The sequence below is a fragment of the Megalops cyprinoides genome, chromosome 5 (assembly GCF_013368585.1).
Source record: "Megalops cyprinoides isolate fMegCyp1 chromosome 5, fMegCyp1.pri, whole genome shotgun sequence".
In the NCBI taxonomy this organism is placed as follows: domain Eukaryota; kingdom Metazoa; phylum Chordata; class Actinopteri; order Elopiformes; family Megalopidae; genus Megalops; species Megalops cyprinoides.
Window position 1 is genome coordinate 31,744,133 of NC_050587.1, and position 25,860 is coordinate 31,769,992.

General features: G+C 43.8%; 1 protein-coding gene across 1 annotated transcript; it reads left to right on the forward strand.

Annotated features, from left to right (window-relative positions):
* Window positions 1–278: 278 nt before the first annotated feature.
* On the forward strand, window positions 279–16,029 carry ell2 (elongation factor for RNA polymerase II 2). Its single transcript, XM_036529120.1, has 12 exons — window positions 279–431; window positions 5,828–5,875; window positions 7,284–7,405; window positions 7,740–7,933; window positions 9,999–10,255; window positions 11,154–11,278; window positions 11,488–11,557; window positions 12,635–13,085; window positions 13,411–13,474; window positions 14,061–14,232; window positions 15,405–15,449; window positions 15,728–16,029. The coding sequence occupies exons 1-12, from the start codon at window positions 303–305 to the stop codon at window positions 15,887–15,889; spliced, it is 1,839 nt and encodes a 612-aa protein (XP_036385013.1). The 5' UTR covers window positions 279–302; the 3' UTR covers window positions 15,890–16,029.
* Window positions 16,030–25,860: the final 9,831 nt, after the last annotated feature.

The following is a 25,860-nucleotide window of genomic DNA, read 5'->3' on the forward strand; positions in this document are numbered from 1 at the left end:
AAAAATCCATTAGTCTATTAATTACCACTTAACACACTGTGAAATGCATTAGGTGATCTTTTCGGACACTTACTGAAGCCCATATTCAAAAAAAAAAAAACAACCACATAACTCTTCTTTCCCTTAGGTGACTGACCACTCATGTCTTCACATGTTAAAATTGAAAAACTACCAGCCAATCAGAGGCGGACGCTGGGTGCAGACCCCGGTCGAAGTCCCGCCCCTCGGCCGTGTGCTGGGAGTTTTGGTAAAGTGGAGAAACACTCGCAAGTCAGAGGGACGATGGTGGAGGGGGAGTGAACATGGCGGCGCTCTGTGAGGAGGGCAGGTACCGACTGAGTTGTGGCCGAAATGGGAGCACAACCACTGTGATGCACGTGAAATTGACAGAGACAGTTTACAGAGCGTTAAAAAATTACCAAAACTGTAAGGTAAGTTAACCATAAAAGTAAGAACGTGAACATTTACAGTTGTTTTGGGCGACAAAATGTCGTGGCTTTGCGAAGATTAGAGTGTTTTCCGTTTCATGTAGCTGTTACAGGCTAGAACCTATCTGTAAGTATATTTACTTTTTGCTAGCTGGCTAGCTATACATTTTTGTTTCATCTGTTCCTACTCGAACTGTAAATGTTCTGTTTCATACCGACGAATATCCCCCTCCCTCAACAAGTCCGCTCCCTTGCCGTTATTAGTACTGTGATAAGCTTTCTGTGCCACTGGCTTAAAATAAAGTCAAATAAAATAACCGACTGTAACTATTGTGAGCATTTTAACGTTAGTCCACACTTTTCTGACATTATTACATACAGTTTGGACAATGTCAGAAAGTTTGATGTTGGGAAACGAATCTATAGCGGTTTTACTTGCCTACACAGCAAGGCTACAGACAGTTGATTATTATTTGATAGTCTAAGTTAAGTCTTAATAGGTAGCTAACTTTTAGATATATCCGATAGGCACTGGTATTTGTTCAGCTGACTGCCATGCCTCTAGTTGGTAGATTCTGTGAAAATAATGAACATTTGTTGAACCTAACGTTAGCTAGCTAAACATAAACCGCACAAGCCGACAAATTCACTGTTTGTTTTAAAAAATGGCATTTCTGTACAGCACACGCTACTTAAAAAGCTTTAAGGCTAATTCACAGACACGGGTTTGCAAATATATAGGCTATGCAAGCACATTTTTGATGTAGAATGATTGGCTGCTTTTTTCCTAGCCACATAGCTAGCTGGCGATATAGCTTGCAGGGCTGTGTTGGCTGTGGTCCAAAAGGTCACCTTTTAATATCTTTCGCTTATATTTTGATTTGTTTTCAGTCTGTCTCGGTAACTATATAGAGAAATTCTGCGATGTTCAATAGAGTATTTTTTGGTATGCCGTATAGTTCGCAAGTTTACGTTATCCACGTATAGGATGGCTAGCATATGTGTGGAGGAGTGGAATATTTTTAGAGACGGAGAAACAAAATGACAATGGAGTTGGGTTTCGCTTGGCATTTCCCCCAAACAGTGCAACTTCTGAATTTCTGACGATGACACGATACTTCAAAAGTTTTCTGACGTTTTTCTTAGTAATTCTCTCAGCTAGTAGCTCCACGTCCACGTCGAATCTAGGTAGCTAGTTATTGAGTAATTGCATGTATTTCAACATAATTAAATCGAATTTAAAGACGTTTACGGGTTTTATGTGACACACACAAACGTGATTTATATGCCAAAAGTATAGCATGGTAACAAACTGCTCAATGTGGCCTACACTTCAGAAAGGTTCAACCGCAACGGTACTGCCATGGCCTCGTAGCAGTGGAACTAAACCTGTCCGGTTTAACACGGTATTAGCTGCCTGTTGAAGAACATCAACACAGGTGTTACGCAAATGGTCTCAAATGTATATTACATGGATTCTTCAATTAGGGTTCATCCAGACAATATGTAGACCCGTGGAGCAGCGTCGGCGTAGCGTCTGAGTCGATGGCTGTGAATGAGTAGGAGTGTGGCGTGGACGGGGTGAAAAGAGGTCAAAATATGTCAGTTAGCTTATATTTTCCTTCTAACAGTCCTGTTAAATTTATGTGCCACAGGAATATAAATACGTTGTATTTGTAGATGCAGTTATTTTCTATTTGTATTTTTACGCCCTGAAAAGTGTTGCACTCACAGAAATGCTTACTCAGCAATGTATCTCTTAAAGCTACAGTAACGTTTGCAGCAGTCGTGGGGTTTTGGTGCAGTGTAAATCTAGCTCCTCTGGGAGGAAATGCCTGGTTCCACAACCTACGCCCTGGTCTTGAATGGTTTCTTGTTACGTTTAGAATCGACCGTGAAACGACGAAACTGTGGTAATAAACTACTGCGGCTAGCCCACTCCGGTTCGTCTCTAAAATGTAACATAATGTTGGATCGTAAATGTAGTCTTGTCGAATTATCTCGGGCTTGATTACTTAAGACCACAGCAGTGCTTTAGATAGATTCCCACCCCTATTTTTCGGGTATGTCTTGTGCGATGGATTTGTGCAAAAAATATGATCAAATTAATGTGAGCTGGAGCGAGGTTGTCTGGGGTATATCACCTAGACAGGTCGCTTAAGTGAGAGGGACGGTCTCACTCAAAATGAGAATGCTCCCATTGTATTGCTTGTACAGCTGTTAATGTAAGCAAAACTCTCAATGACTCAACCCTGGCTGGAACCTCATAAGACTGCCAAATTATACTTTTGTTTGGAGAACATTTTTAATTGAGTTAGTTTATATTTTTTGCTGGTTTTCATGCTAACATGGTGCCTGGGATGTCTGAAAGAAGCAGGCAGGGATTTGGCGTTGGAGACTGAAGTGGCTTGTGTCATTCACTGGCCAAATAGCACTGATTGAATTAAAGAGGGTCTTGAAAGATCGCCAGAATCTTTTTCTTTAAACTAAATGGCACTCTGAATCAGTATTGTAGCCTAATAAATTAGTAATAAAGTACAGTCTTGTTAAAAATTAATTGCAATCCAAGAATATGCAGGTAATCCATGTCACCTGTAAATTTAAGTGACTCTACTGCAGACCTCTTGACTATTACTGAATTTCAGTTGTATTTCTCTCATGTTGCAGTAAAACTGTCATATACAGCCTCAAACTAATCATAAGTTGTCCTCTCCTCTTTAATATGTTTTCTTGGTTTTCATTCGTGTGTCTGTCTGTCAGTGGTTTTGTAAACTGTTTCATATCAACAGCAGTGTTATCTTTAGCATTGTATGCGGGCCCTGTTGGACACTGGCACGGTTTAAGAGGAACACTCCTTTTTTTGTAATCTCATGTAAACATTGCCCAGCTTTTTGGAACATTGTGGGTGTTTAATTCCTGTGAGTGAAGATGGTGGAAAATTTAGCGTTACAATGCTAGATGGAACTTGTCCATATCAAATATTCCGTAGCTAATCTTGGAAGCAGAACTTTTTTTTTTCTTTCTGGTTTACCTGCAGGGCCACCCACTTTAAGTCTTAAATTGCCTTCATTAAAATTCTGAATGAGTGATTTTTTTCCTCCTGTCCTTGACGACAAATGTAAGATCAGCTTGCCCACTTGCCAATCCTGCCCCTTGACCATGTCATGTAAGATTTTGATTCTGATCCAGGATCAGTTGCTAAGGGCTAAAGCGACCTACACCATGATGGAGTAAGGTCAGGAAAAGTTTAGGAGGGGAAGGGCCAGCATATGTGCACCTCCTAGATGAGTTTACATAAAGGGTAATATTGGGTGTGGAACTTGGGCCAAGTCCACAGATCTGCGGGATCCAGGGCAGTTCAGCTGCAGCCTTAAGCGAGATACGCCATCTGCCCGGCTCCCGGTGAGAACGTTAGAAAATCCCAGGCTGGGAATGATAATAAGATTAAACCAGAACGGGGGGGAAATGGGAAACGTGCCGTTCAATTGCCGTAACGATGACCGCTCCGCTCCGGTTTCCCGGCATCAGCTGTTGGTTTAGGCGGGCAGGGCTTGTTATGGCTGGAAATGTGTCCGTTTTTCATTTATTTACCATCATATATAAACCCTCTCCAGGCAGTACTACGCAGGAGCTACGCCGTGGGTGTATGGGTTCTGGCCCTGGCACCTGGTGATGTGAAATGTGATCGGTGCATTGCGCATATGTCTGCAGGGAGCGCGTGCGTGCGTGTGTGCGAGTGTGTGTGTGCGGGTGGGGGTCAGATTGGATTGCACTGTGCTGTGAGCTAGTACCGGTTCTACCAGCTTCTACAGAGTGAAGTCATCACGCCCTTGTTTTGCTGTGATGAAACGGTAATGGATTGGGGTTTGTTCTCTGCTGCTATCATTGATTTCCAGCACTGAATTATCTACCTTTTTTTCCCACTGGGGTGGGATGGAGAAAAAGGGTGAGGCTGCTGCCCTAATTCTGTCTGTTGGAGCTCTCCAAGATGTCACTGATTTATACTGCTGTAAACAAACTTTGGACTGTGTTTGTCACTGAGCTTTGAAGTAGCTGCCGTGTGTGGATTTAGACCGCTCGTCAGGAAAGTGGAAGAATGTAAGCTGACAAGGTCAGAGGTCAAGCCGCTCTGAATTCAGTAGTTTTGTGGCAGTTTATGAAAGGGACACATTTTGAAAGGTACTTGGGTCTTTTTGAAAATGCTCTATTGTGGAGCAAGACAGAAATATTGCGAATGCTTCCATGTGTGAATTTTTGTCATTCTTTGTTCAGAATAAAACCACATTGGCGTCCCATTTGAGCCTTTCTAGTCAGATGATTCCACCTTGACAGCCCTTGAAAAGAGGAATTTCTTCTGCTTTTTATCATCTTTAGCTCTTAACTCTTACTGCAGTTATGCTCTTGATTGTTACAAAGGCTATAGTGCATTTAATTTGGGGCATTTTTAAACAGAGAAAAAGAGAAGCTGGTATTTAAGCGGCTCTTTCTTTGCCCCGCGTCTGTAGGGTGTGTGATTGCTGCTGTAAAACCAACCCAGACAATTCTACTAAATTAATGGCAGGCAGACTTTCCACTTAATCTACCTGCAGGCTAATGCCACTCCACCAGTGATTGAGCTGATTCTGCTGGTTTGCCTGTGCTCTTTCTCTGTGCGATACCATTGGTTGGCAGAAATTCTAAACTTCTCCCATGATCCCCTCTCCTTTGTGACGCTCAGCCAGGGTTGCGATCTCAATGGTTTTTGAAAGGCCTGAATGTTTTTTGGTGCTCAAATACCAGCTGGCCTTTACATATTGCTCTGCTCCCTATTTCAGGGCTTTCTCTGATTAGTTGGCCAACAAAAAAAGCTTGAAACTCAAGAACTTTCCTCAAGCAGTGACTTTTTCCTGTTTTGCTGTAATAAAAATAAACCTAGGAAGAGTCTACAATTGTCCCCTTTTTTCATGGCAATTTTGAAATGCAGCCCTTCCCTCTTTAAACCATATAAAGGCTACTGTGCAGAAATTACAGGATTTTTCTGGTTTCGGAGCGAGATGTGCTCTTTGAGGAGGTTATTTTTAGACATTTGCTTGTTTTTCTTCCATGTTTTCTGGGCTGGTGACTGTGCATATTAAAGCAGGGGGTGGAAAGCCACAGGCAGCCATTAGCCCTGTCTGCCATTGTGCTGTGTACTTACTGTAGCGAGCGGTGATGCCGAGCTAATAGCACACGTCTCTGCTCTCTGCTCTCCTGCAGTGAATTCAGCTTATTTCCTCTTTAGTGGGATTTGGGCGATTTGTGCTCCAGCTGTCGGCATTGTAAGAAGGCCAAGTTCACTGGGTTTAGCAGTGCTGACACGTTTTAAATGTAGGAGCGTGTTAAAAAAATTAACGTGTGGTCACGCCTTTGTCTCCCCTCAGAATGCAGTGTCATCTCGACCGACGATCCAGTTCAAGGGACAACAAGGGGTAAGTTTTTTTTTTTTTTTTTTTTTTTTTTGCTTTGTTGTTTTCAGTCTCTGGCTGGTATTGTAAATTGGTGCAGCCATTTGGCCATTCCACTGTTTGATTGGTTGTAGTTTTGCAGCTGAGTGATGGGCATACGATCATGTCTGGCTGTGGGAATGGAAAGCCTCTCCCTGTAGGTGAAATACAGTAGTCGTCTTTCATCTAGTAGTCTTGTTATAGTGTCTTCCTGAGATCACATTCCCACAAATTTACAGCGCCCTTTTTTCAGGCTCTAAAATCACCGCAGCTACACTTTGAATCTGTCAGGGGACCACAGTGAGGAGGCTTCTTTCTCTGGGTGCTGGTCCCTTTTCCAGTGTATAAATGTTGACCTGAACAGTGGAAAAAAGACTGAAAATGGAGAACGTCTGCATCGAAAAATGTTGCCTGTGATTTTTGGAAGAACGGATGTTGAATAGAGCTGTCGAAATTGTTTTCCAGTCCTGGTTGTGGAACCCACTGTGTATGCTTTCCCCCGGCCGAGTTCAATTAATCAAGTTTGATTGACCCGTGAATTCAATACACATCTGCCTTTGGCATCTCTTTCCAGTTTGCTATCTGACTTAAGGTCTCTGTGAAAGAAATTAGTAGCAGGAGAAAATGTATTTGTGCAGCTGAATGAAAAGTAAAGGTTTGTCTTCCAGTTATTTTTGTATGCTGCTGAATAATTTTGTGATTTTTAGTGAAAGGTATGCACACTCCTGGCTGCAGCCTCTTCTCTGTGGCTTCTGAGCTGCCGGGCTCCTCGGCGACTGTGTGAAAGCTCAGGGTTGACCTCTGACCCCACCGTTCTGCTTGAGTTTCAGTCTCCTGTGTCTATTAATACAGTGTTGTGAGATCGCAGCTGGGCTCACAGCTCAAGGGCCTGCCTCTCACTCTCACATTCATCACCGCCCCCGCAAAACCCTCACCCAGATTTGAACTGTCCCCCTTTTTTTTTTTGTCTTGCATTGTAAGATGAGGAAGAATCGGTGTACAGCTGCTGTTGATGGAACTGTGACGAATCATTGTTCAGCAGAGAGTGCGGTACCTGATAAGGACCTCCCTGAAATGCTGAAGCGCTTATCCGTAAGCTGTAGCAAACGGGATCCTGGGTGCACAGAGGCCTTGCGGTCAGTGTCACACAGGGCAGAGTACAGAGGAGTCCGGGGCCCCTTCGCTTGGTGGTGCTATACTGTAAATCTCAAGCCAGGGCGTCCAGGCTGCAGAACGGAATGGGAGCCATCTTGGGTTGAGTTTAAGCTCAGCCGGCCTTGATTGCTCTGTCCAGCAGCCTTTGCGTTGACCTGATTGGTGTAGACCAGAGAACCCAGGCCTGCATGGCAGTGCGTGTTCCCTCCTCATGGGCCGTTTGCCCTGCCTTCCACAGAGCATAAAGATTCCAAGGACCGATGACCCCTTCGATGCGGCCAGCTTCGACTTCTTCGTGTCCAGTGTTGGGAAGGATGGTCCTCAGGGAAGCTTCGAGTGCATCCGCCAGTATGTGTCCAGGTAGGAGTCTGGCCAACTGCCTGCATGTCCTCTCCTTACATTGTCATTTTACATCATTGTCATTAAGCAGACACTCTTATCCAGAACAACTTGCATGCGTTGCAATTCTTGCATGTTATCCATTTGTGCAGCTGGATATCTACAGAGGCAGTTGTGGGTTAAGTACCTTGCCCGAGGGTACAGCAGCATTGTGCCAGTGGGGATTCAAACCTGCAACCTTTCAGTTATGAGGCCTGCTCCTTACCACTATGCTACCCTGCCGCCCCCATCAGGTTTAGAGGCTGTAAGATCCGGAACCCGTTTTCACGGCAGTGTTGTGTTCTCCTCTCCTCAGCCACGGAGTGCCGCACTTGGCCTGCCTGGGCACAGTGCAGGACAAGATCACGGTGTCCCCCTCCGGCTGCCAGGCGCCCCGGGACAGTGCCGCGCAGCAGGCCACCGCCCCCCACGAGCGCGCGCCGATGGGCGCGGACGCCGACGGGCGCAGGCGGGACGCCAAAGTCAGCAAGCCGGACGGCCCCAATGGAGGCAAGTCTATAACACATGTCTTTCTGTACACGAGGAGGGTCAAAGTAGCACTTGCACTGCTTTCACATCTTGGTTTTTTATTTGAAGCAAGTCTACCCAGTCCCAGCACCAGGTATGCTAACCCTCTTCTTAGGGGAATGCTGTTCATTGATAGGTATTGTCTAGTGCCCCAGCTAATCGTTTAGGTTTCAGAATGCTGTTTGTTGTTTCTTTTGTGAAGAGGAAGCATTTGTCCCCCGGACACTGTACCCCGACCTCACCCCCCCACTCCACCTGTCCACGCTGTTGGTTTAAGATGGCATTTCTCTGGTTGTGAGGGAACAGATGGGGCTGAGTGAAAGTTAACCTGACAGATTCTTGGGATCTCTCGCGCGCTCTCGCAGACGGGTTGGAAAGAAATGTGAGCGAGAGCTGCACGGTGGCCAGCGCGGGCCGGCATTGCTCATCTTCGTCCTGTGCCCTTGGGCCTCTCGTCATGTATTTCCATCGGTTTTTCTGCAGCCTTGGCTGTGTGAGTTCTGCAGCTGCCCGAGAGCCAGGTGACGCGGCCGCTGTGTTGAATTTACCGTGCAGCTTTCAAAGGCTTTAATTCCCCCCTTGCCCCCCCCCCCCTTCTTTTTTTATCTCTAAGCAGCAGGGAGGGATGTGCCTCCATTGGTTTCAGTCGCGTTCAAAGCTGTGTGCTCTCCCCCGGGCGTGGCACCTGGGATACCCAATCCCAGGACATCCTGTCTTGGGCGTGTGGAAGCCAGAGGGGCTTAGTGGTGAAAGGCTTGGTCTGGATTCCACACTTGAAAAGCTGAATTCCGTTAGAAATCTAAATCAGAAAGCAGGAGGGTCTTTTTTTTTTTTTTTTTTTTCTTTTTTTTCTTTCTTCCCCCCCCGAGGGAGCACAGCTGCAGCTTCAGCATGCGCTATTCTGCTATTAGCACTGGCCAGAGGGACACAAGAAGGAAGTGAAAGATTGTCTGTCATTGGCTGAAGTAGAGAAAGAGGTGTGGTCAGGCTCCCTGGAGACCATAGAGTTTAAAAAAGTCAGCGGTAGCTATCAGGTGTCTGAAGTGATGTTCTGAACAGTGTTACAGGAATTGATATAATGATATAATGTTACCTCCAGAGATGCTTGTACACAGCACTGTATCTGCTGTGTAATGTGTCTGTTGCTGAAAGTAAAGAGCATTCATACAGTAAGAGCCTTTAAATGGGCTAAGCATATTACCAAAACATATTGCCAACAGACATAATTATCTTGATGAGATGGAGCTAAAAAAGTCTGTGTAAGGGTATGTTTGGCGGGGTGTGTGTGTGTGTGTGTGTGTGTGTGTGTGTGTGTGTGTGTGTGTGTGTGTGTGTGTGTGTGTGTGTGTGTGTGTGTGTGTGTGCGCGCGCGCGCGCGTGCAAGCACATGCACATATTTCCCCTCTGTATAGGTGTCATTTTGTGTGAAAATGACTTCTGTTTAACCTCAGTCCTTTGAATAGCTCTGGCATTTAAGAAGCCACAGAGAAATGTTGAGATGTGCTTGATAACCTCTTGAAAAGGACACTTATTCAGCCTGGGGCTTCTCTCTGGAGGCCGTAAATGACACTTTTCACATGGGGCTGATTACCCCTGGCTGCCCCCCTCATGTCACACAGCTCTGTACACGTGACATTTTACTCAAACAGGAAGGGAATGAGGGCCTCGCCTCTGGTAAAGTGTAAAATCTTTGTTATGTTAAAGGTGTGTTTCCCTTCTTGTCAAAAAAGATATACCACTGAGGTTTGTCTGAGAGTTAGAATGTGTTCTCTTATGTAAGAGCCAGTGCAGATGACCTCTGTGGTCAAATCCTTCAGTCTCGCTTTAGGTTTCAGTTTGTTTGTCATCTGAAACTTTCAGGCATTTGGCTCCCCAGGTCTCAGTGGAGAACAGGGTTTTCTGTGGTCTCTGAGTTTTTGTTTCTGCATTTGAGAAAATTCATACTAATTATAGGTAATTCCCCTCTCTATGTCTCATTCTCTCTTCTGTCATTCCCATCTTTTTTTTATGTCTCTCTGTCTTTCTGCCTCCTGCTGTCTGTACCCAGGTAAGAAAGTCCCGTTCCGCAAGCCGGCCCCATCGTCGCTGCCTTCCGACCTTGTTCCGGAGCGGAAGCGCTCCACCCCCATCAACCCGGCCACGATCCTCCGGAAGGGTCCCCCCAGCGCCCCCGTGTCCCAGTCCCGGTACCGGGACCGCGTCATCCACCTGCTGGCGCTCCGGCCCTGCAAGAAACTGGCGGTCCTGGCCCGTCTCCAGCGGGAAAACATCAACCCGAAAGATTTGGGAAGCACTCTTCAGCAGGTGAGAGGAGAAGGAGTCCTGGAGAGAGGGGAAGCAGAAGTGCTTCTCTCAAACTGTTCAGGTCGAAACAGAAACGCCCGCAAAGTATCTGCGTGGGGCAATGTCGGAAATAATGCAGATTCTGCCATGACTAAGCCCCCACAACACAAAGAATGCATTGGAAGAACTTCCGACCGTTAGGGATTATATAAATTAAGTAGGCACATTGCAAACGCATTGTCTTGTACACCCTCGTTCACGTAAACACGTTGACTCACGTGGCCTGATGAAGGAGCTTAGAGCTGCGCAAAGGTTCATTTTTAGGCTTGGCTGAAGTAACAGTCTTATAGGTTCTGTAGGAGGATTTAGGTTTTCCCTGGTTTCCGTTTTTGTGGTTGTTGTTTCTGTGATTGGGCAATGGTAAATCCTTCTGAAATGTACACCATGCATGAATGGAAGGCGATCTGCTTAAGCCTTTGACCTCGTTTGTTTTCCCTGGCTGTTTCAGTTTTTGCGTCAGGAGGATAAATCATTAATCACTTACTGGTGTTGGGAGATCTTCAGCGACACCCTCTTGCCAGGTGTTAAATGCTATCAGTTGCTCACCATCTGTTCAGCAAACCAGCGCACTTACTTCAATGGACCCAGGCATCTCGCAGAGCTTGTTTCTGTCCTTGTTTGGAAATGAGTGTGTGTAAGACCTGAAATTCAGTACACCCACAGTGATGGGCTAGAGAGGGGGGAACCCTATATTGCTGTGACTGCCTCGCTCTGTTTCGGGCTATTTATAACCAGCGCCCTGCCAATTGATTGATTTCAGCACCTCTCTAATTTCCATGATTATATCTGGCCTTCTGCGCAGAGGTTAAAAGGAAGTTATCACTCTCTCTCTCTGTCTTTGCGATCTGTGCGTGACCAGGTGGCTAATCTGAACCCAAAGGATAACTCCTATTCCCTGAAGGATCATCTTTACCGGGAGGTGAAGAAGGACTGGCCTGGGTATTCCGAGGAGGAACGGCTACAGCTGGAGCAGGTTTTGGCTAGGTATGGCTTTTTACACTTTTACCTAAACCACATGCATGGTGCCAACAACCTATGTGCATTTGCGTGTATTCATTACATCAGTAACTCACTCACTCCCATTGAAAAAAGAGTTTTTTTTCTCACAGCTAGACACTTGTATATGATGCTGTAAAGTTTGCTCTGTTAGGTCTTCACATTGATCCTCCCTCTCTCTCTGCCTCTTTCTGCAGTAAATTTGGTCTTCAGTGTGAATCTCCTCCCACCAGCAGTCCAAAAGAACCCGTTCCAGCGTCCCAACAGGTAACCCCCACCTCAGCGCACATACAGTGTGCAAACGCTAAGGCAGATCTTTAAGATGACTAGGTTTTATGTTGATGTTACCTCACGAAATCACGCAATGTCAAGCTATTAAAGAATGGAGGGGTCAGATTTAAAGGGGATACTATAGCCTGTAATGCCACAAAAGCCATTTGACCTGACATTTCCATAACCATTGGTGATGATCTTAAATGCTGCAACTGGGCTACTTCACTGTGGCTGTTCTAGCTTTCTTTAGAACACACAGACATTCAGAAATGAAGTTGGAGGCCAAATTGGTTCAATTAAAGCAATAATTAGTTGAATCAGTTAATTACCTGGCTGGAATAAAAATCTACAGACACTACAGCCCTCCAGGAGCAGTATTAATGGCAAGGACTGTAATTATCACTGAATATACGCTGGTGAGCAGTTGTCTTTGATTACCGCGTGCAGTTCATTTATCACCTTATCTGCACAATTGACTTGAGGCTTTCCCTGACGCTAGAGGAGAGGTATGAAAAATTTGGAGGCTCAGGAAAACCGAACAGCTCCACTTTGTCATTGTGACAGCAGCGTGAAGGTGTTGTTTGAGGAGGAAGGAACTGAGATTGTGAATTGGCCGCCACTGTCAACTGCTTTGGTTCAAGTACTTTTTATTGCTTGTGCATACCAGATTATCTGGAAATTAAATATTTTCCACAAAAAAATTATAGTATTCAGAAATAAATACAATCATTAAGTTCAACATGCCAAGCGTACACTAACTGCCCTTACAGCGGTGGCCCTTATGACACCTGGGTACATCCAACCAACCATCCAGCCAGTCTCTTTCCCTGAGTTCTGTTAACCACCGCTAAATAGCCTGGTAAATGGCAGTGTTCCAGATTCACTCATTGACTAACTGGCTCCCCCAAGGTAATGATCTCTGCGTCACCATTAGATGGTGAACACACGCAAATAAACCATCGCAGTTCACAGAAAAATGAACTGCTTGTTTACTCATAGAGCCATGCAGGGTGCCTTCAGCTGGATCATTTGAAATGACTGTGGATTTGGATTTCTCATGTCTCATTGCAGAGGAGGTGTCAGGACTCTGACTTCATCGATCCCCTGATGCCCAAGAAGCCGCGCATCTCTCACATCAACAACCGAGCGCCCACCACCCCGACCCCAAGCGACAGCCACGCCCACTCTCAGGAGGGCAAGCGGCCGGCGCCCGTCCACCTCCCCGTGTCCAACCCCCCGCTGCCGCTCAGCTCCAGGTCCCCGAGCACGCCGGAGGGCTGCGGCACCCAGGCCCTGCCCGTGGACGGCTTTGGCTACAACCAGAGCTCCTGCGTGGACCAATTGCGGAGCTCCCCGCCCTTTCCCGCCTCCCGCCCCGCCCCCGCTGCCCCCGCCCCCGCAGACGCCACACGAGAGCCTGGCAGCGTGAGCAAAAAGCCCAAGAAGAGGTCCAAGAAGCGCAGGGAGAGCGAGGAGCGCCACCCCCCCCCCAAAGCCAAGGTCGCCAAACCCGACCGAGAAGGTAAAAGCCCTCCCCCGTACTCCGGCTCTCCGTCCACCTTCCATCTCCTCAGCTGTGTGACCGCCTGGACGGCCTCTGCATGCACGTGTGTCCTTAAAGGATTGGTTGTTTTGGCATGTCCTGACAGGGGAAACAAAATGGGAATAAACTGTGCCTTGCCTTACCTCTCTCTCCACATCTGGGCCCCACATTGACACTCGGCCGCTCGGTGACCCCGGCATCCAGGGCCTTGAGCTGGCCTGTCAGTCCTAATGAAGATGTGTTCTCTGTATGTGATTAGCTGATGTTGAGCTGTAAATGAAAAACTCTGTGTTCTCTTCCGCAGAAAGTAAAGAGGGGCCCGTTGGCTCCACAGAGGAGTCCTCCACAGTGATTCCTGATTATGTACAGTAAGTGTCCTCTTCCTGTCCTTTAGGGTGGGCCTACCACCAGCCACTCTGAGTTCACAGCTTTAGAGAAATTTGTACAAAAAATGGTCTCCCCTTTTCAAAGTACAAGCTGACATTTTTAGAACTTGTCTTTCAGTGTTGTTTAATGGAGATACAGGTGAAAACTTTTGTGCTATTCCATCGTTTTTATATCGAATGCATGGCCTGAGTTCAAGTATTTGGTCTTTCACATGGATCCACAGACACCATCAGTTGTGTTAAACGCAGTATGAAGTCCTGTCTGGCCCTGTTACAGAAGCCTCCTTTGTCATGACTCTGTCTCGTATTTTCATCTTTCTTATCAAAGCACTGCTCGAGTCCTTCCTGGAATAGCACAAATAATTCAAAAATTCAACTGAAATGACCAGTTTGTTCAATTGATATACATTGGCCATCATTTTCTCATTTATTATTTTTTTCCTTCATCCATCACACAAACACAAGCATGTTGAGGTCAGTATTTCATGTTCCAAAGACTTGAAAGTTGACCTAGGCGTCCTCCTTTTTTGTGTGTGTGTCTGTTTCTTTCGGCCGCCGCGCTCCTCAGCAAATACACAGCCGTGGTGTCCATGGCCCAGCGGCAGAGCTACAAGGAGGACTTCAACGCGGAGTACAGCGAGTACTGCGGCCTGCATGCCCGCGTGGAGAGCATCACCCGCCGCTTCGCCCAGCTGGATGCCCAGTGCAAGCGGCTGCAGCCCGGCACCAAGGAGCACCGGGTGAGCACGGGGCGGGGGTGGGGGGGCTCGTTCAGCTGTACGGCCGGCAGATGTACAGGTGCATGAGGTGCCCTTGCTTAGGGCTAACGTGCGTTTTGGTAAATGACTAGCAGTTGTGCTGCCACGTTAGGCCTGGGTCACAGTGGAATTGGGGAGGCTGGGGTTGATGCACCGCGCCTATTTATCTGAGTCACCCCAGGACTCTGCAGTGCTTTCAGAGTCCTACAGGTCAGCCCACTAATAACTGATGCTGGCCGATAGGGACATTAATCCCTTACCAAAACTCCGGACTGCATGAAGTCGCACAAGAAATGTTCGTGAAGCCGTGGGGCTATTTTTTACACTTGTCATGCTACATTTGTTTGTAGTGGTAGCTGTTTGCAGGAGGACACAGAAAATATTGTTTCCATTTTATTTTTCTTCTGCAAAGCAATAAAACAAGCTCATTTACAGTTCTTGTGTGCTTCCATAAAGTACTCCACAGCAAAGAAGGTTCTGCACAAACCCCACTGTGACATTTCGCTGGATCCCTCTTTTGAGCGCTGTGCATTCTGGGACTGGAAGCACTATCTGTTCTAGCTGAGATCCTGATGCATGAGAACATCCTCGTAAAAATATACATCACTCAACGTGCCCAGCACAGCCATCTGCATATGCTTTGGGGGCTCAGTGAGAATATAAAAATGAATTATAACAGGGAATCGAATCAAGTATCCATTCACTTCTGAGGGAAGAGCAGCTAAAAGGGGAAAATGATCTGCCCTTTGACAGTTTGGTGTGCTTCATTTAAAGGTACAATCTGATGTATTTTATATAGTTTAGTGTTGCTTTAGTAAATTTCCTCTTTTCTATGTGCGTCGTCAGCTGAACACCTATTCCACGACACGCTAGATGCTTTTTTACTGGGCTGCAGGACATGCTAACTGCAAAATCAAAACGGGTGTTACACTACGGTTTCAGCCCTAATTTTATGTATTGACATTTATCCGTCCTCATAATGCCGAATGCCAAGTAAAGGGTGTCATTAAAAAAAGAATGCGGCATGAGTTGGTCAGTGGCACAGTGCACACGTGTCTGCTGTGATGGACATCGCTTCAGTCCCCTTGTATTGTGAAGAGGTTAGAAGGCCAGTCGGGAGGAGAAAGTCATGCATTGTCTGTCTTCATTTGCAGGAGGTGCAGGCTGAAGTGCTGCAGGAGTACAATAAACTGAAACACGTAAGTCTGTGAAAAGAGTAATTTCATGTTTACCTTGTTGATTTCATCTGTTGGTGAAGGGAGACTGTGGCTTCATGAATGCCAAGGTCCATGATGACTGGGCATGCTGTACCATGGTCTGTCAGTCGCTCTCTATTGCAAATGCTGTAGCCTTAGCTCGTTCTGCTCTGGGGTTCATGAAGCCCCACTGTCCTATCTCTAATACATGTGTCATGGATGTTTGACTGTAACACTTCCTGCCGTAGCTAGCTGACCGTTTTGCGTCTGTGTCTGTGTAGGTCAGCCCCAGCTACCGGGAGATGAAGCACCGCTACGAGTACCTGCACAACAAGCTGGCCCACATCAAGAGCCTGATCACCGATTTTGACCAATGGCGGACCCGCTCCTGGGACTACAGCTCGGACAGACGGAAAGACAGCCGCGCCATATCCAGCACATGACCTACCCCGTGTCCCCTTCACCAAGGGGAGGGCGAAAAAAAAGCCACCCTTCAGACCCTCCCCCTTCTCTCCCTGCCCCGCACCCCGTCGCCTCCGCTCCGCACGCTTTTCGGGTGCAGCGTTCTCTTCTTCTTCTCTTCACACCAAACTCTTTCTTTCCTTCATATCTCTCTCTCTCTCTGTTTCCCTTCCTGTGTGATTCTCTCACTCGCTCTTCATCTGAAATGCCACCGATGGTGCAGATAAGGAACGGGTGACAGAATGGCATTTGTATGCATGTTTGAAAACTGCAAAAAAAGAACAAAAAAATTTGGGGTATGGGGGGGGGGTGATGATGAAAATGTATGCTTTACACTTAAAAAAAAAAAAAAAAAAAAAAGGAGGGAGATCTATTTGTGGAGTGAGGAAGTTGACTCAACAAATGGATAGCCCAAAGTTTGTCTATCAGCAATGCAAACCACCAGCCTTATGTGTTAGTCTTTCAAAAGCAAATTTGCACATAAGAGAGAGACCGTGTGTGCGTGTATGTGTGTGTTTATGCAGTTAACACAGACATATCAGAGATGATGGAGGGTGTAACATTTGTGGGTTAGGGCCCTGCCTCTCTCTCTCTGTCCCAGGGGCTACTTTTTCCATGGTGGTGTGGTCAGGTGCTTTCCACTTGGCTGTGAGGAATGTGATACCACATCATCTCCCAACAAAGTATTTAAGGCCGTGGGTGCAGCGGCCACTGGAAATGGCAGTCGTCCAGCCTTTGTGTGAATGGAGACAAGCTGCCAGTTTGAGAGAGTCCCACTGAGAGCTGCACTGTTCCGTGCTCTCGGGGGGGGGGGGGGCACCCTTAAGGTGTTTGCTGGTTTACACAAGGTGATGGTTCAGTCACTCGCTGTGCCAGTGTCCAGGGGTGAGAGGGGAACTACATTAGTCTGTTAGCAAGTGACGCGTGTGCGTGTGTGTGTGTGCGCGTGCGCATGCTTGGCAAGTCTTGCTGTCTGAATGTCTGTCTCTCTGTGGCGGTGTGTGTGTGTGTGTGTGCGCGCGCACATGTGTACATACATGCTTCCGATTGACCAGATGTGTGTTTGTATGGCCACTAAGGAACTTGGATTGGCGTGTCTGTGTTCGTGTGTGTCTGTGTGCATGCGTGGGGGATGGGGGGTGGGACGGTAAAAAAACCCAGAAAATATTGAAAAAAAAATGCTGCTAGTCTTTGTTCAAAGCCTGAACACTCAGGATCAACCTGGAAAGTGTTTGTGATCTTGCGAGTAAGTCCTCCAAGATGTGCTGCCACATAACAGCTTTATTTTCAAAGGAAAGAATAAACTGAAGAGATTAATACCTATGCTATAGTTTTTGAAAGAGAACTAATTATATGTATAGCAATATATATTTAAAGAAATGTATGTGGCATTTTTATGCCATGTTATTTTGGAAGAGGAGAAACTGCACACAAAAATTACTATAGCCTACCAAAAGAAATGTCTATTTAAGTATATTCCTTCCTGAGTTTCCAGAAGTATAAGAGCAGATTTATTTATGAAATAAAGTGATTTTTTTTTGTTATAACTACTTTCACAGATTTATTTGGGAACATCACTGAGTTAATGGGAGTCGAACTTAATATATTATTTTGAAGTTTTTGTCATTGTTTTGTTATTAAAGTGCTACTAAAAACATAAGGGAAGCATTATGTTTACAATCCTGTGCATTAGAATGTTTGCCAAAAAATTAAATAGTGTTTTGGTGTTAGAAAAACGGACATCTCCTGGTCTGGTCTGGGTGTAAGATACTGTAAGATGGAAAAAAAAATCTGCACCTTTGGTTACAAAATAAAACTTTTACACTGATTTGAGCTTACAAGTAGCTTAATTTTATATGTTAAACATCATGAATTGGTTCAGTGTAATTTTGGGGGAATTTCATCTACCTTAAAAAAAAAAAAAAGTCCATCATAGATCACCTGAGTAAATCCAACACTACTTTTGGAAAAAAAAAAATGCACTATAGAAAATGTATGCACTGAGTCCTCTGTCTGTTCCTCATAGTATAGTAAGTTTGATTTGCAACTGATGCATGCTGTGGTTTAGCACTCTGCACTCAAAATCAGGGCGTGTGTTCAACGGTTTCCTTTACCCTTTATGAGTGCTGATTGGGTGTCATCAGTATGGTGGTCATGACAACTTGACAAAGACACAGCCTTCGTTGCGACAGCTTGGGGCCGGGAAGCCTTTAGCATGTCAGCCCCCACATAAAAAATAACCTTTGGTTCCAACTCATCACTACCGTCACCAAAGGCTTTGATCAGTGACGCTCAAACAGATGTGTTGTACACTAGGAGGGACAGAGCAGATACTCGGACACAAATTACTCCACAATTCAGAAATTCTTATCAGAGGATCACTGTCCCTTTATTTTCATCCCTTATAATTAACACCTTTTTCGTTGTTTAATTTTTAATTTTTTTCCAAGTTTATGGTGAACTACCAGATTCTGAACACAGGAGATGTCTTGCCCAGACAGGCATTGACCACAGAGAGGGCTAAAACGCAATAACTTAATATTAACTATGTATTTGGAAACTTTTCTCTGCGAGAAAGTCTATTTTAGCACTAACAGATGTTAGTCCATTGTTTGTTTTTTCATCAATCAGTGTTTCTGGTACAGTTCCTAATATTTCCTGCATTCTTGTTAGTGCTGGACTTGTGTAGCCATTGACACAGACTTGGCATCCCATTCAAAAGCAGTTCCATTCTCGGCTTTGATCTTTGAAGCATTATTTCCTCAGTTTAAAAACATCCTTTCCCAATTTCCTTTAAATTCCCCTTATTTATTGGACAGCGGTAGGGGAAAACATAAAATGTTAATCGCAGTATTTTCTAATTTGAAAATGAAGTGCCTTGTTTTCCCCCACGGCTGACATAGTTCAGTAAATTCATTTATTGCAGTGTTTCTCAATCCTGGTTTTGGTGAACCATTGTGATTGCTGGTTTCCTTCCAGGCTGGGCTCAGTAAATCAATGTTGAGCAAGCAGATACTTAACTGCGTATCGCATCTGACCATTGTCCAGTATTGCTAAGTCATTTGTGGAAGAAATATGGAGCTGGATGTGTGTTTATGCCTCTAAAATGATGGAAGCAAAGGTGTTTCCATCTTTATTGTTATTGGTGCTTCTGACTGGGGACACAAATTTCATTCAAGGTAATTGATTAAAATTTAATCAGATGTTCTGGTGATTTGTTTTAGAGTGGCCTTAGAGCGATGACTGCCCTATATTTCTTATCTGTGTCAGAAATCAATATGTTAAAAGTTACCTGAAGAATTACCTGTACTGTTTTTTTTTCTTCCCCTTTAAGAGAATGAACATACTCCGGATACAGATCCCCTCTGCAAATGACTGCAGATAACTGTCAGTTGATGTCACATTCAGATCAGTATTTAAAACCTCAACTAAACATGGTGAATTGAGCCTGGGTGGAGAGACACTGACCTGAAGTGCTCTGAGCTCTGTAGCAAAAGGGGTATCATGCTGTGTCTATATGTTCAGTGTTCAATGTTCATCCAGCTTTGATCCTAAGAGCACAACCTAGCGCATAGGGAGCTGTTGCCAGTGCTCTGGGTTCAAGGTGAGAGGGTTTGCGCGTTTGAATCTCAGTTTGTGACACTGCTGCTGTGTCCTTGTCCGTGCGTGCCTCCTTATTCTAGATTGTTCTTTGGATCAATAGGTTACCAGTGCGCTCCGCCTTTTGAAAGTCGCTTGCGGAATAAAGTGACAACCAGATGAATGATCGCTGATGTGTTGGATTTAGGAAGCACTGCCCAGCTTCAGGGCCTGGCTTTTCTCTCTCCTGCGTAGCTGGCTGATTTATGCAGTGATACTGGTTAGCTCCTTGCCAGCCCCTTTGAAGTCCAAACAGCACGAACTGTTTGCACAAGAGTTCTCAGAATCGCTGTCCCCACTCTGACCTCAGAAGCAGAGCTAAGAGACCATCATTTCGTTAAACCACAGAGGAGTTTTGTCAGCGGATATTTAGGTGGCAGAAGAGAAGTATTTTATCAGTTTATTATGTTGATTGCGGATGGAGGGGATGGTCAATCAAAACTGGATTTTTTTGTTTTGGTTTTTGTTTTTTTGGGTTTTTTTTGGGGGGGGGGTCATTCAACCCAAAAAGGTATTAACTGCAGAAACCATGTGTGGTGATGACCAATGAATTGTCATCTTTTTGTTTTTGGGTTTTGGGTGGGAAGGGGAGGGGTGGCAGTATGGATTGTAAAAGAGTAACAGGTAACAGCCTGCCCTGTTGAAAATGTATTTCACCAGTTCAATAAAATGTGAACTTGGCAATATGCTCAGTGTCTGGCTCCTTATTATTTTGGCTTTTGAGGAGTGGTAACTGAAGGATAACTTGTGAAAGGGCACCTGGTATTCCACCTTGGCCCTTGGATTTCTCAGATCAATTAATCCAAGGCTACTCTGTGCCAGCCTTTGATAGATGCAATCCAGCAGCCTTTCCAGCTCTTGAAAGCCCTAAATCTACCACAGCCTGGGGAGGAAAGCTAAACTGGACCAGTTAAGACGTTGATTTGTTGAATCAGGTGGTTAAGCGCCTGGCTGGAATGAGGTCTTGCACGTGTTCCAGCTCTTCAAGCTCCAGGTCCCAGCAGATTCAGTCCAATTCAAACTGACCTTAACAGAGAGCCAGTTGGTATCGGTTCTCTCTGGGTGAATGGAATAACCCAACTATGGGCTTTTTATCGTATCAGATATTAAAAAAAGATGTGGAAATTTTTGGCTTTTGTCCTGTCAAAATGGAAATATTTCTGACAAATAATTTGATTAATTCTTTTCCATTCAATCTGGGAAGGCAGCGGTCTGTTTTACTTTTATATTTGCACAAAACTAAAATTGTGAATTTTTCAGCAGCTGAGAGCATCTTGCTCCAGAGAGTTGTCAAAAAGCTAAAAACATTGGAGAATGCCTTTCCCACAATTGGAAATGAAAAAACTGACTTTTTCAAATAATTAAGCCTAGTAATTTCACAATACACAAGTCCCACTCCAAATTCAGCCTACTGCTGGTTAGTTTATGGACAACAAAGTCTTAAGTTTGTGCTTAAAAAAGGCATTGATAGTTACATAAGTACTATGGTAATCAGTTTGTGACCTGATCAATACATACGTGATGTGTGAAGATGAGAGCAATTGACAAAATGGTTCTCTATGGCAGCTTTCCCTGTATGACTGAGCAATATGAGCAACGTTTATTTTGGCAAATTCCCTCTTGAGTCACAGGGATGTAGTCTTGGCCCACTGCAGAATCTGAAATCTCTGGAAAGACAATTATGAAACAACATTTAATAGGCCATTTGGTAGGATTAATAGTGCTGTCCTTGAGTTACCTGTTAGAAACTGGCCCCTGTAGATATATAATCTCTGACAGCCGCTCCCTTGTTTTGCCATTTTGGCGGAGATGTACTAAAATTCTCAACTGCTTCCATTCTGGGATTTCCTGCTGCGATAGTCATTTCAACAGCAGTCTGCTCTACTTTGTATGTAGTTCCGTAAACATTCTGATCCAAGAACCACAAATGTCATTTTCATCCATTTCATTGTTTCAGCTTTTTATTTATTTGGAGTTTTGTTCCATTTTTTTCTTTTTCAGTCTTGACAGCAGTATTCCTGATTCAAATTTTGCTCAAACTATACTTAGATTACTGATACTCCAGTTTACATTTAAACATTTAAATACATACAATATACTGTCATTTTTAATTACACACATTTCTAGCTGAAGTTAGCAATTGGTGCTAACTTTCTGATAAGTGCAGTATTTCTAAACATAATTGGTAAGATACTCTTTTGTTCTGCAGTTTTAGAATGTATTTATACAGCATATTGACAGGAGTGTTTTCTTGAATGACTCAGCCAAGGTTAGATTTATAATCAACAATGGATTTCAGATTACTCAATATTTTAATGGAGGTGAATTTCAGATAACTTAATATTTTAAGGGAGGGGACCATTTTCTGCTACTTTGTTTTTTCTAAAAGTGAGTCATACAGATAACACCATCTTATTTCTATCACGACTACTAGATAGCCAGTTTCCAAGTACTGCTAGAGTAATATGGTTTATCAAACCTGGGTACAGGGTCAAATGGCAGAACTCCTGATCCTCAGCCACACAGCCTGTCTCATGTGCTTATACAAATAACCTCAAGTGTAGTCACCCCTGAGGGCACATTGGTTAGCACTCTAAACTTACAGTCTGAATGAGCCATTTACAATCATTTGCCCTCTGTGGCCTTATTTGATGAGAAGTGTGTCTGTCATCAACAATTAATGTCCAATATTTTAATCAACATTCAGTTCAATTTTTTCTACTGACTGCTAATCGGTCAAATCAGTTCTGAGAACGCTAGATAATAGATTCAATTTCTGATATTCCCTCTGTGGGAGCGCATTTTGACAGCAGGGTTCTTTTTGGTTGGTTGGTTGATGGATAGATTAATTGATTAATTAAATGAATCAGACTAAAGCGCTGAAAGAATGACACCTGGAGACTGAAGCTAAACACCTGTCTGCGGGAAAAGAGCTCAGAGACAAAAGCAGATGGTGATGAGCCAGACCCACATTCTATTACAATGAGTCTGCAGGAACCGCACACATCTGTTTTCAATTACCTTAATTGATTAACTGATTAGCTGGAGTGAAACCCAGCATTCAAAGTGGAAGTCCCAGTCCAGCTAAAAAAAAAAAAATGTTGACTGCTGTCATTCAAAATAGTAATCCCAGCCATTTCAAATTGCATCTGAACTGCTGTAATTGAAATCATTCAGTCAGAAATATTTGGTCTGCCAGAGCAGTAACTGTACTGTTCACTGAAAATTTGAGGTTTTCAACAACAAACAGATGGTGGAAACTGGGAAAGCACTTGTGATAAACTCAATAGCCCATGTGATTTATTGTCTTTGCAGTGAAGTATTCGCAAAGAGGAGCCTGATACTGTCTTACTGAAGCAAGGCACTCTGTGTTGTGAAAGAAAACTTGTGCAAAACATATATACTTACATAATCTAGTCATCACATCAGTAGTTATCATTTGCCTGTTGTACAGAGACACCTCTATCCTGCTCCATAAGGAAATCTTTTCAGTTCTGTAGATTTATGAATAAGACGAAGCGGACGTGTGGGCAATGCTCTCACCCTGGGGGCATTTTGCAACATTACACCTTTGTCCACTGTATGTACCTCACTTCCTGAAAAGACTGGATGAAGCAAGAGGCTGTAGCCTAAAAAAAAAAACAGGTACTTAACCATAAATCAAGCCGTGTACATGTCATCTTTTTTCTGTGACACGGCAGTAAAGACTAAACCAAGGGCACGGGGAATTGGCAATTAAGTCGCTTCATATAAAGGTTAGCGGCCTGAAATTAAATTATCTTTTTTTCATTTTAATTAAGCTGTGCAAGGATGGCATGCCAGGTGATGTGGATTGGATATCAGGTGTCATCACAGAAAAGAGAAGCAGCTCACCTGAAGATGGGGTTATAATATTAGCTGAGCATTGGGGCCGAGCAGCTACTGGGAGCTCAATGTATTGGTCCGCTCCTATGTCAAACAAAGTGGCGTTTAGTCATCATTTTACTGCAATACAAAGAGAACCATGCCTACATGCCAGTAACATATGGATCACACACTGCTGGTTTTATCCAAGGAAGTCCTGACACATGTTAACATAACTTCTCAAGATACTTTTGATTAAAGTTGATTCTTTATTCTTATTTCCCTAATGTCAACACCGAGTTCATTCCACTTCCAATTAAATGCTTTTATGTTTTATGATATTAAAACAAGGCCGTTTTAAACATTCATGCATGTTTGTAAACCCTGAGCTGGGCAATTTATCTGGCAGTAATAATATACATTGGTCTTATGGACTATATATGAATTCTAGATAAATCTGTTGCTCAGGTAACATGAATAGAAACGTGCTGGAAGTCGCTCTGGATAAGAACATTGGCTGCATTAATGTAATGTCATGCAAAGTACTGTAAAATAGGCATGAATGTGCACATGTGGGTGTCCGGGCCTGTGCAGCACACTATGCTTTGTAAGAGCCTACAGACCTACAGAGCCCCAATGAGAGCTATAGAAATCAATCAGAACAGCTAGTTTTGGTTTCAAGTCACATCATTGCAGCATTGCTCATGGTCTTGTCATGAAATCCAGTATTCCTTACCAGCCTGCTAGTTCTATGCAATTTCTAAATTTGCTTGGAACGGAAAAGTGACCAAGCGCAATGATTGTACAGTCTCAAGGATCAGACTAGGTGTTTTGCTGTTAAACTGGTCTCAGAAAATTCTTTGCTTTTAGTGTTTCTGCTGTGCTTTAGGAGGTCAAAAACTCAAATTCTAGCTTTAATAGTGAGCATCTGTGAGACAGGCACTACATTTGCCAGTTATTGTATTTTTTAACAAATTAATCACTTAATGACCAGAAAGTCAAAGGAATTGCTTGCAGTTTGCAAAGTGATGACAGATTACAGCTGTTGGACTGTTAAAAATCCCTCAGCAGAACAGCTCAGAGACTGCAGAACGACTTGATGGATATGATTTGTGTAGGTTTTGCAAATGCATTGGTTTTGTTTTGACAGTGAATTAAGAGGAGATGCTGTAAATTGCTTCTATCAGCTAAAGTGTATATAATTTGTAAATGTGCAAATGCTGAAACAAAAAAAAAGTAAATGGACTTCTTTTTGATTTTTTTCCCCCTACACTTTTATTATTCATTGGTTCCTCAAAGGCAAGAAAAAGTGTATTATCGCCACCTAGAGTGCAGGAATGCAAACTGAAGATGTAGGACAATATTTTAGATTTATATTTACATTTAGTGATTTAGCAGACACTTTTATCCAAAGCAACTTACATAGGTTACAGTTCTTTACAATGTTATCCATTTATACAGCTGGATATTTACTGAGGCAATTGTGGGTTAAGTACCTTGCCCAAGGGTACAGCAGCAGTGTCCCAGCGGGGATCGAACCAGCAACCTTTCGGTTACGAGTCCCGGCCTTTGTTCAGGCAGCAGCTGTAGATCTACCTGTGATGTGTGTTTCAGCATTCATTTTTGGATGAATTCTGAATTTTTATGTAAATAGTGCTACTATAGGAAATGTTGGATGTGTTTCCAGTCCTGCGTCAGTGGGTTATTTTCCTTTACCGAAACTGAACTGAGTTAGATCCATAGTTGCAACAAAAAGTCTAGGACCTCTAGGTTATGCTGATATGTGAGATATTCTAGCTGGGAATTACAATTCAAGACTAAGCAAAGCCAGCAGTCCTCTTGAATTTGCTGATTATAATTAGTTTTTCAATACCGTTGAAGCCAGTAGAGTGTAAAAAGGAATCAGGCAGGTCAGGAAGTTATTCTTGCTCAATGCTGCACATATTAAAAAGGTACAGAATGAGACAGGGTGTTAACAGTTAGCAAGTTACCTTTACATTTACCTATTAACACCTGAAATAAACTCTCTCGCAACAGAGAAAGATGCAGTGAGTTATCAATGAGAGTACTGCAAAAGATGAAAATTTATCAGCAGTGAAAGACACATTGAAAATGTCTTAATCTACTCACCTTTGTGAACATACTGTCCATACATGCTTGTAAAATTCTCTAGGAAGTATCTGTTCAAATTTGAAATCCAATAGTGAATAGCATCATGACTTAGGTCATCTGTGTGTATTACTAAAATATATAACATATGTAGGAAAATATTGAATAAATAGTCTTTATCTCAGAAAATACATTTGCTGCAAAAGGCATAAAATGGTGTGGCCAATCAGCCCAAAAACCAAAAGAACACATTTCATTATGGTACAAAACAATTGGCTTGGAGGAAAAATACAGATGTGAATTTCTATCAAAAATTGTATAATGTAGTAAAGAAAAAATGTCCCAATTATATGGTAAACAG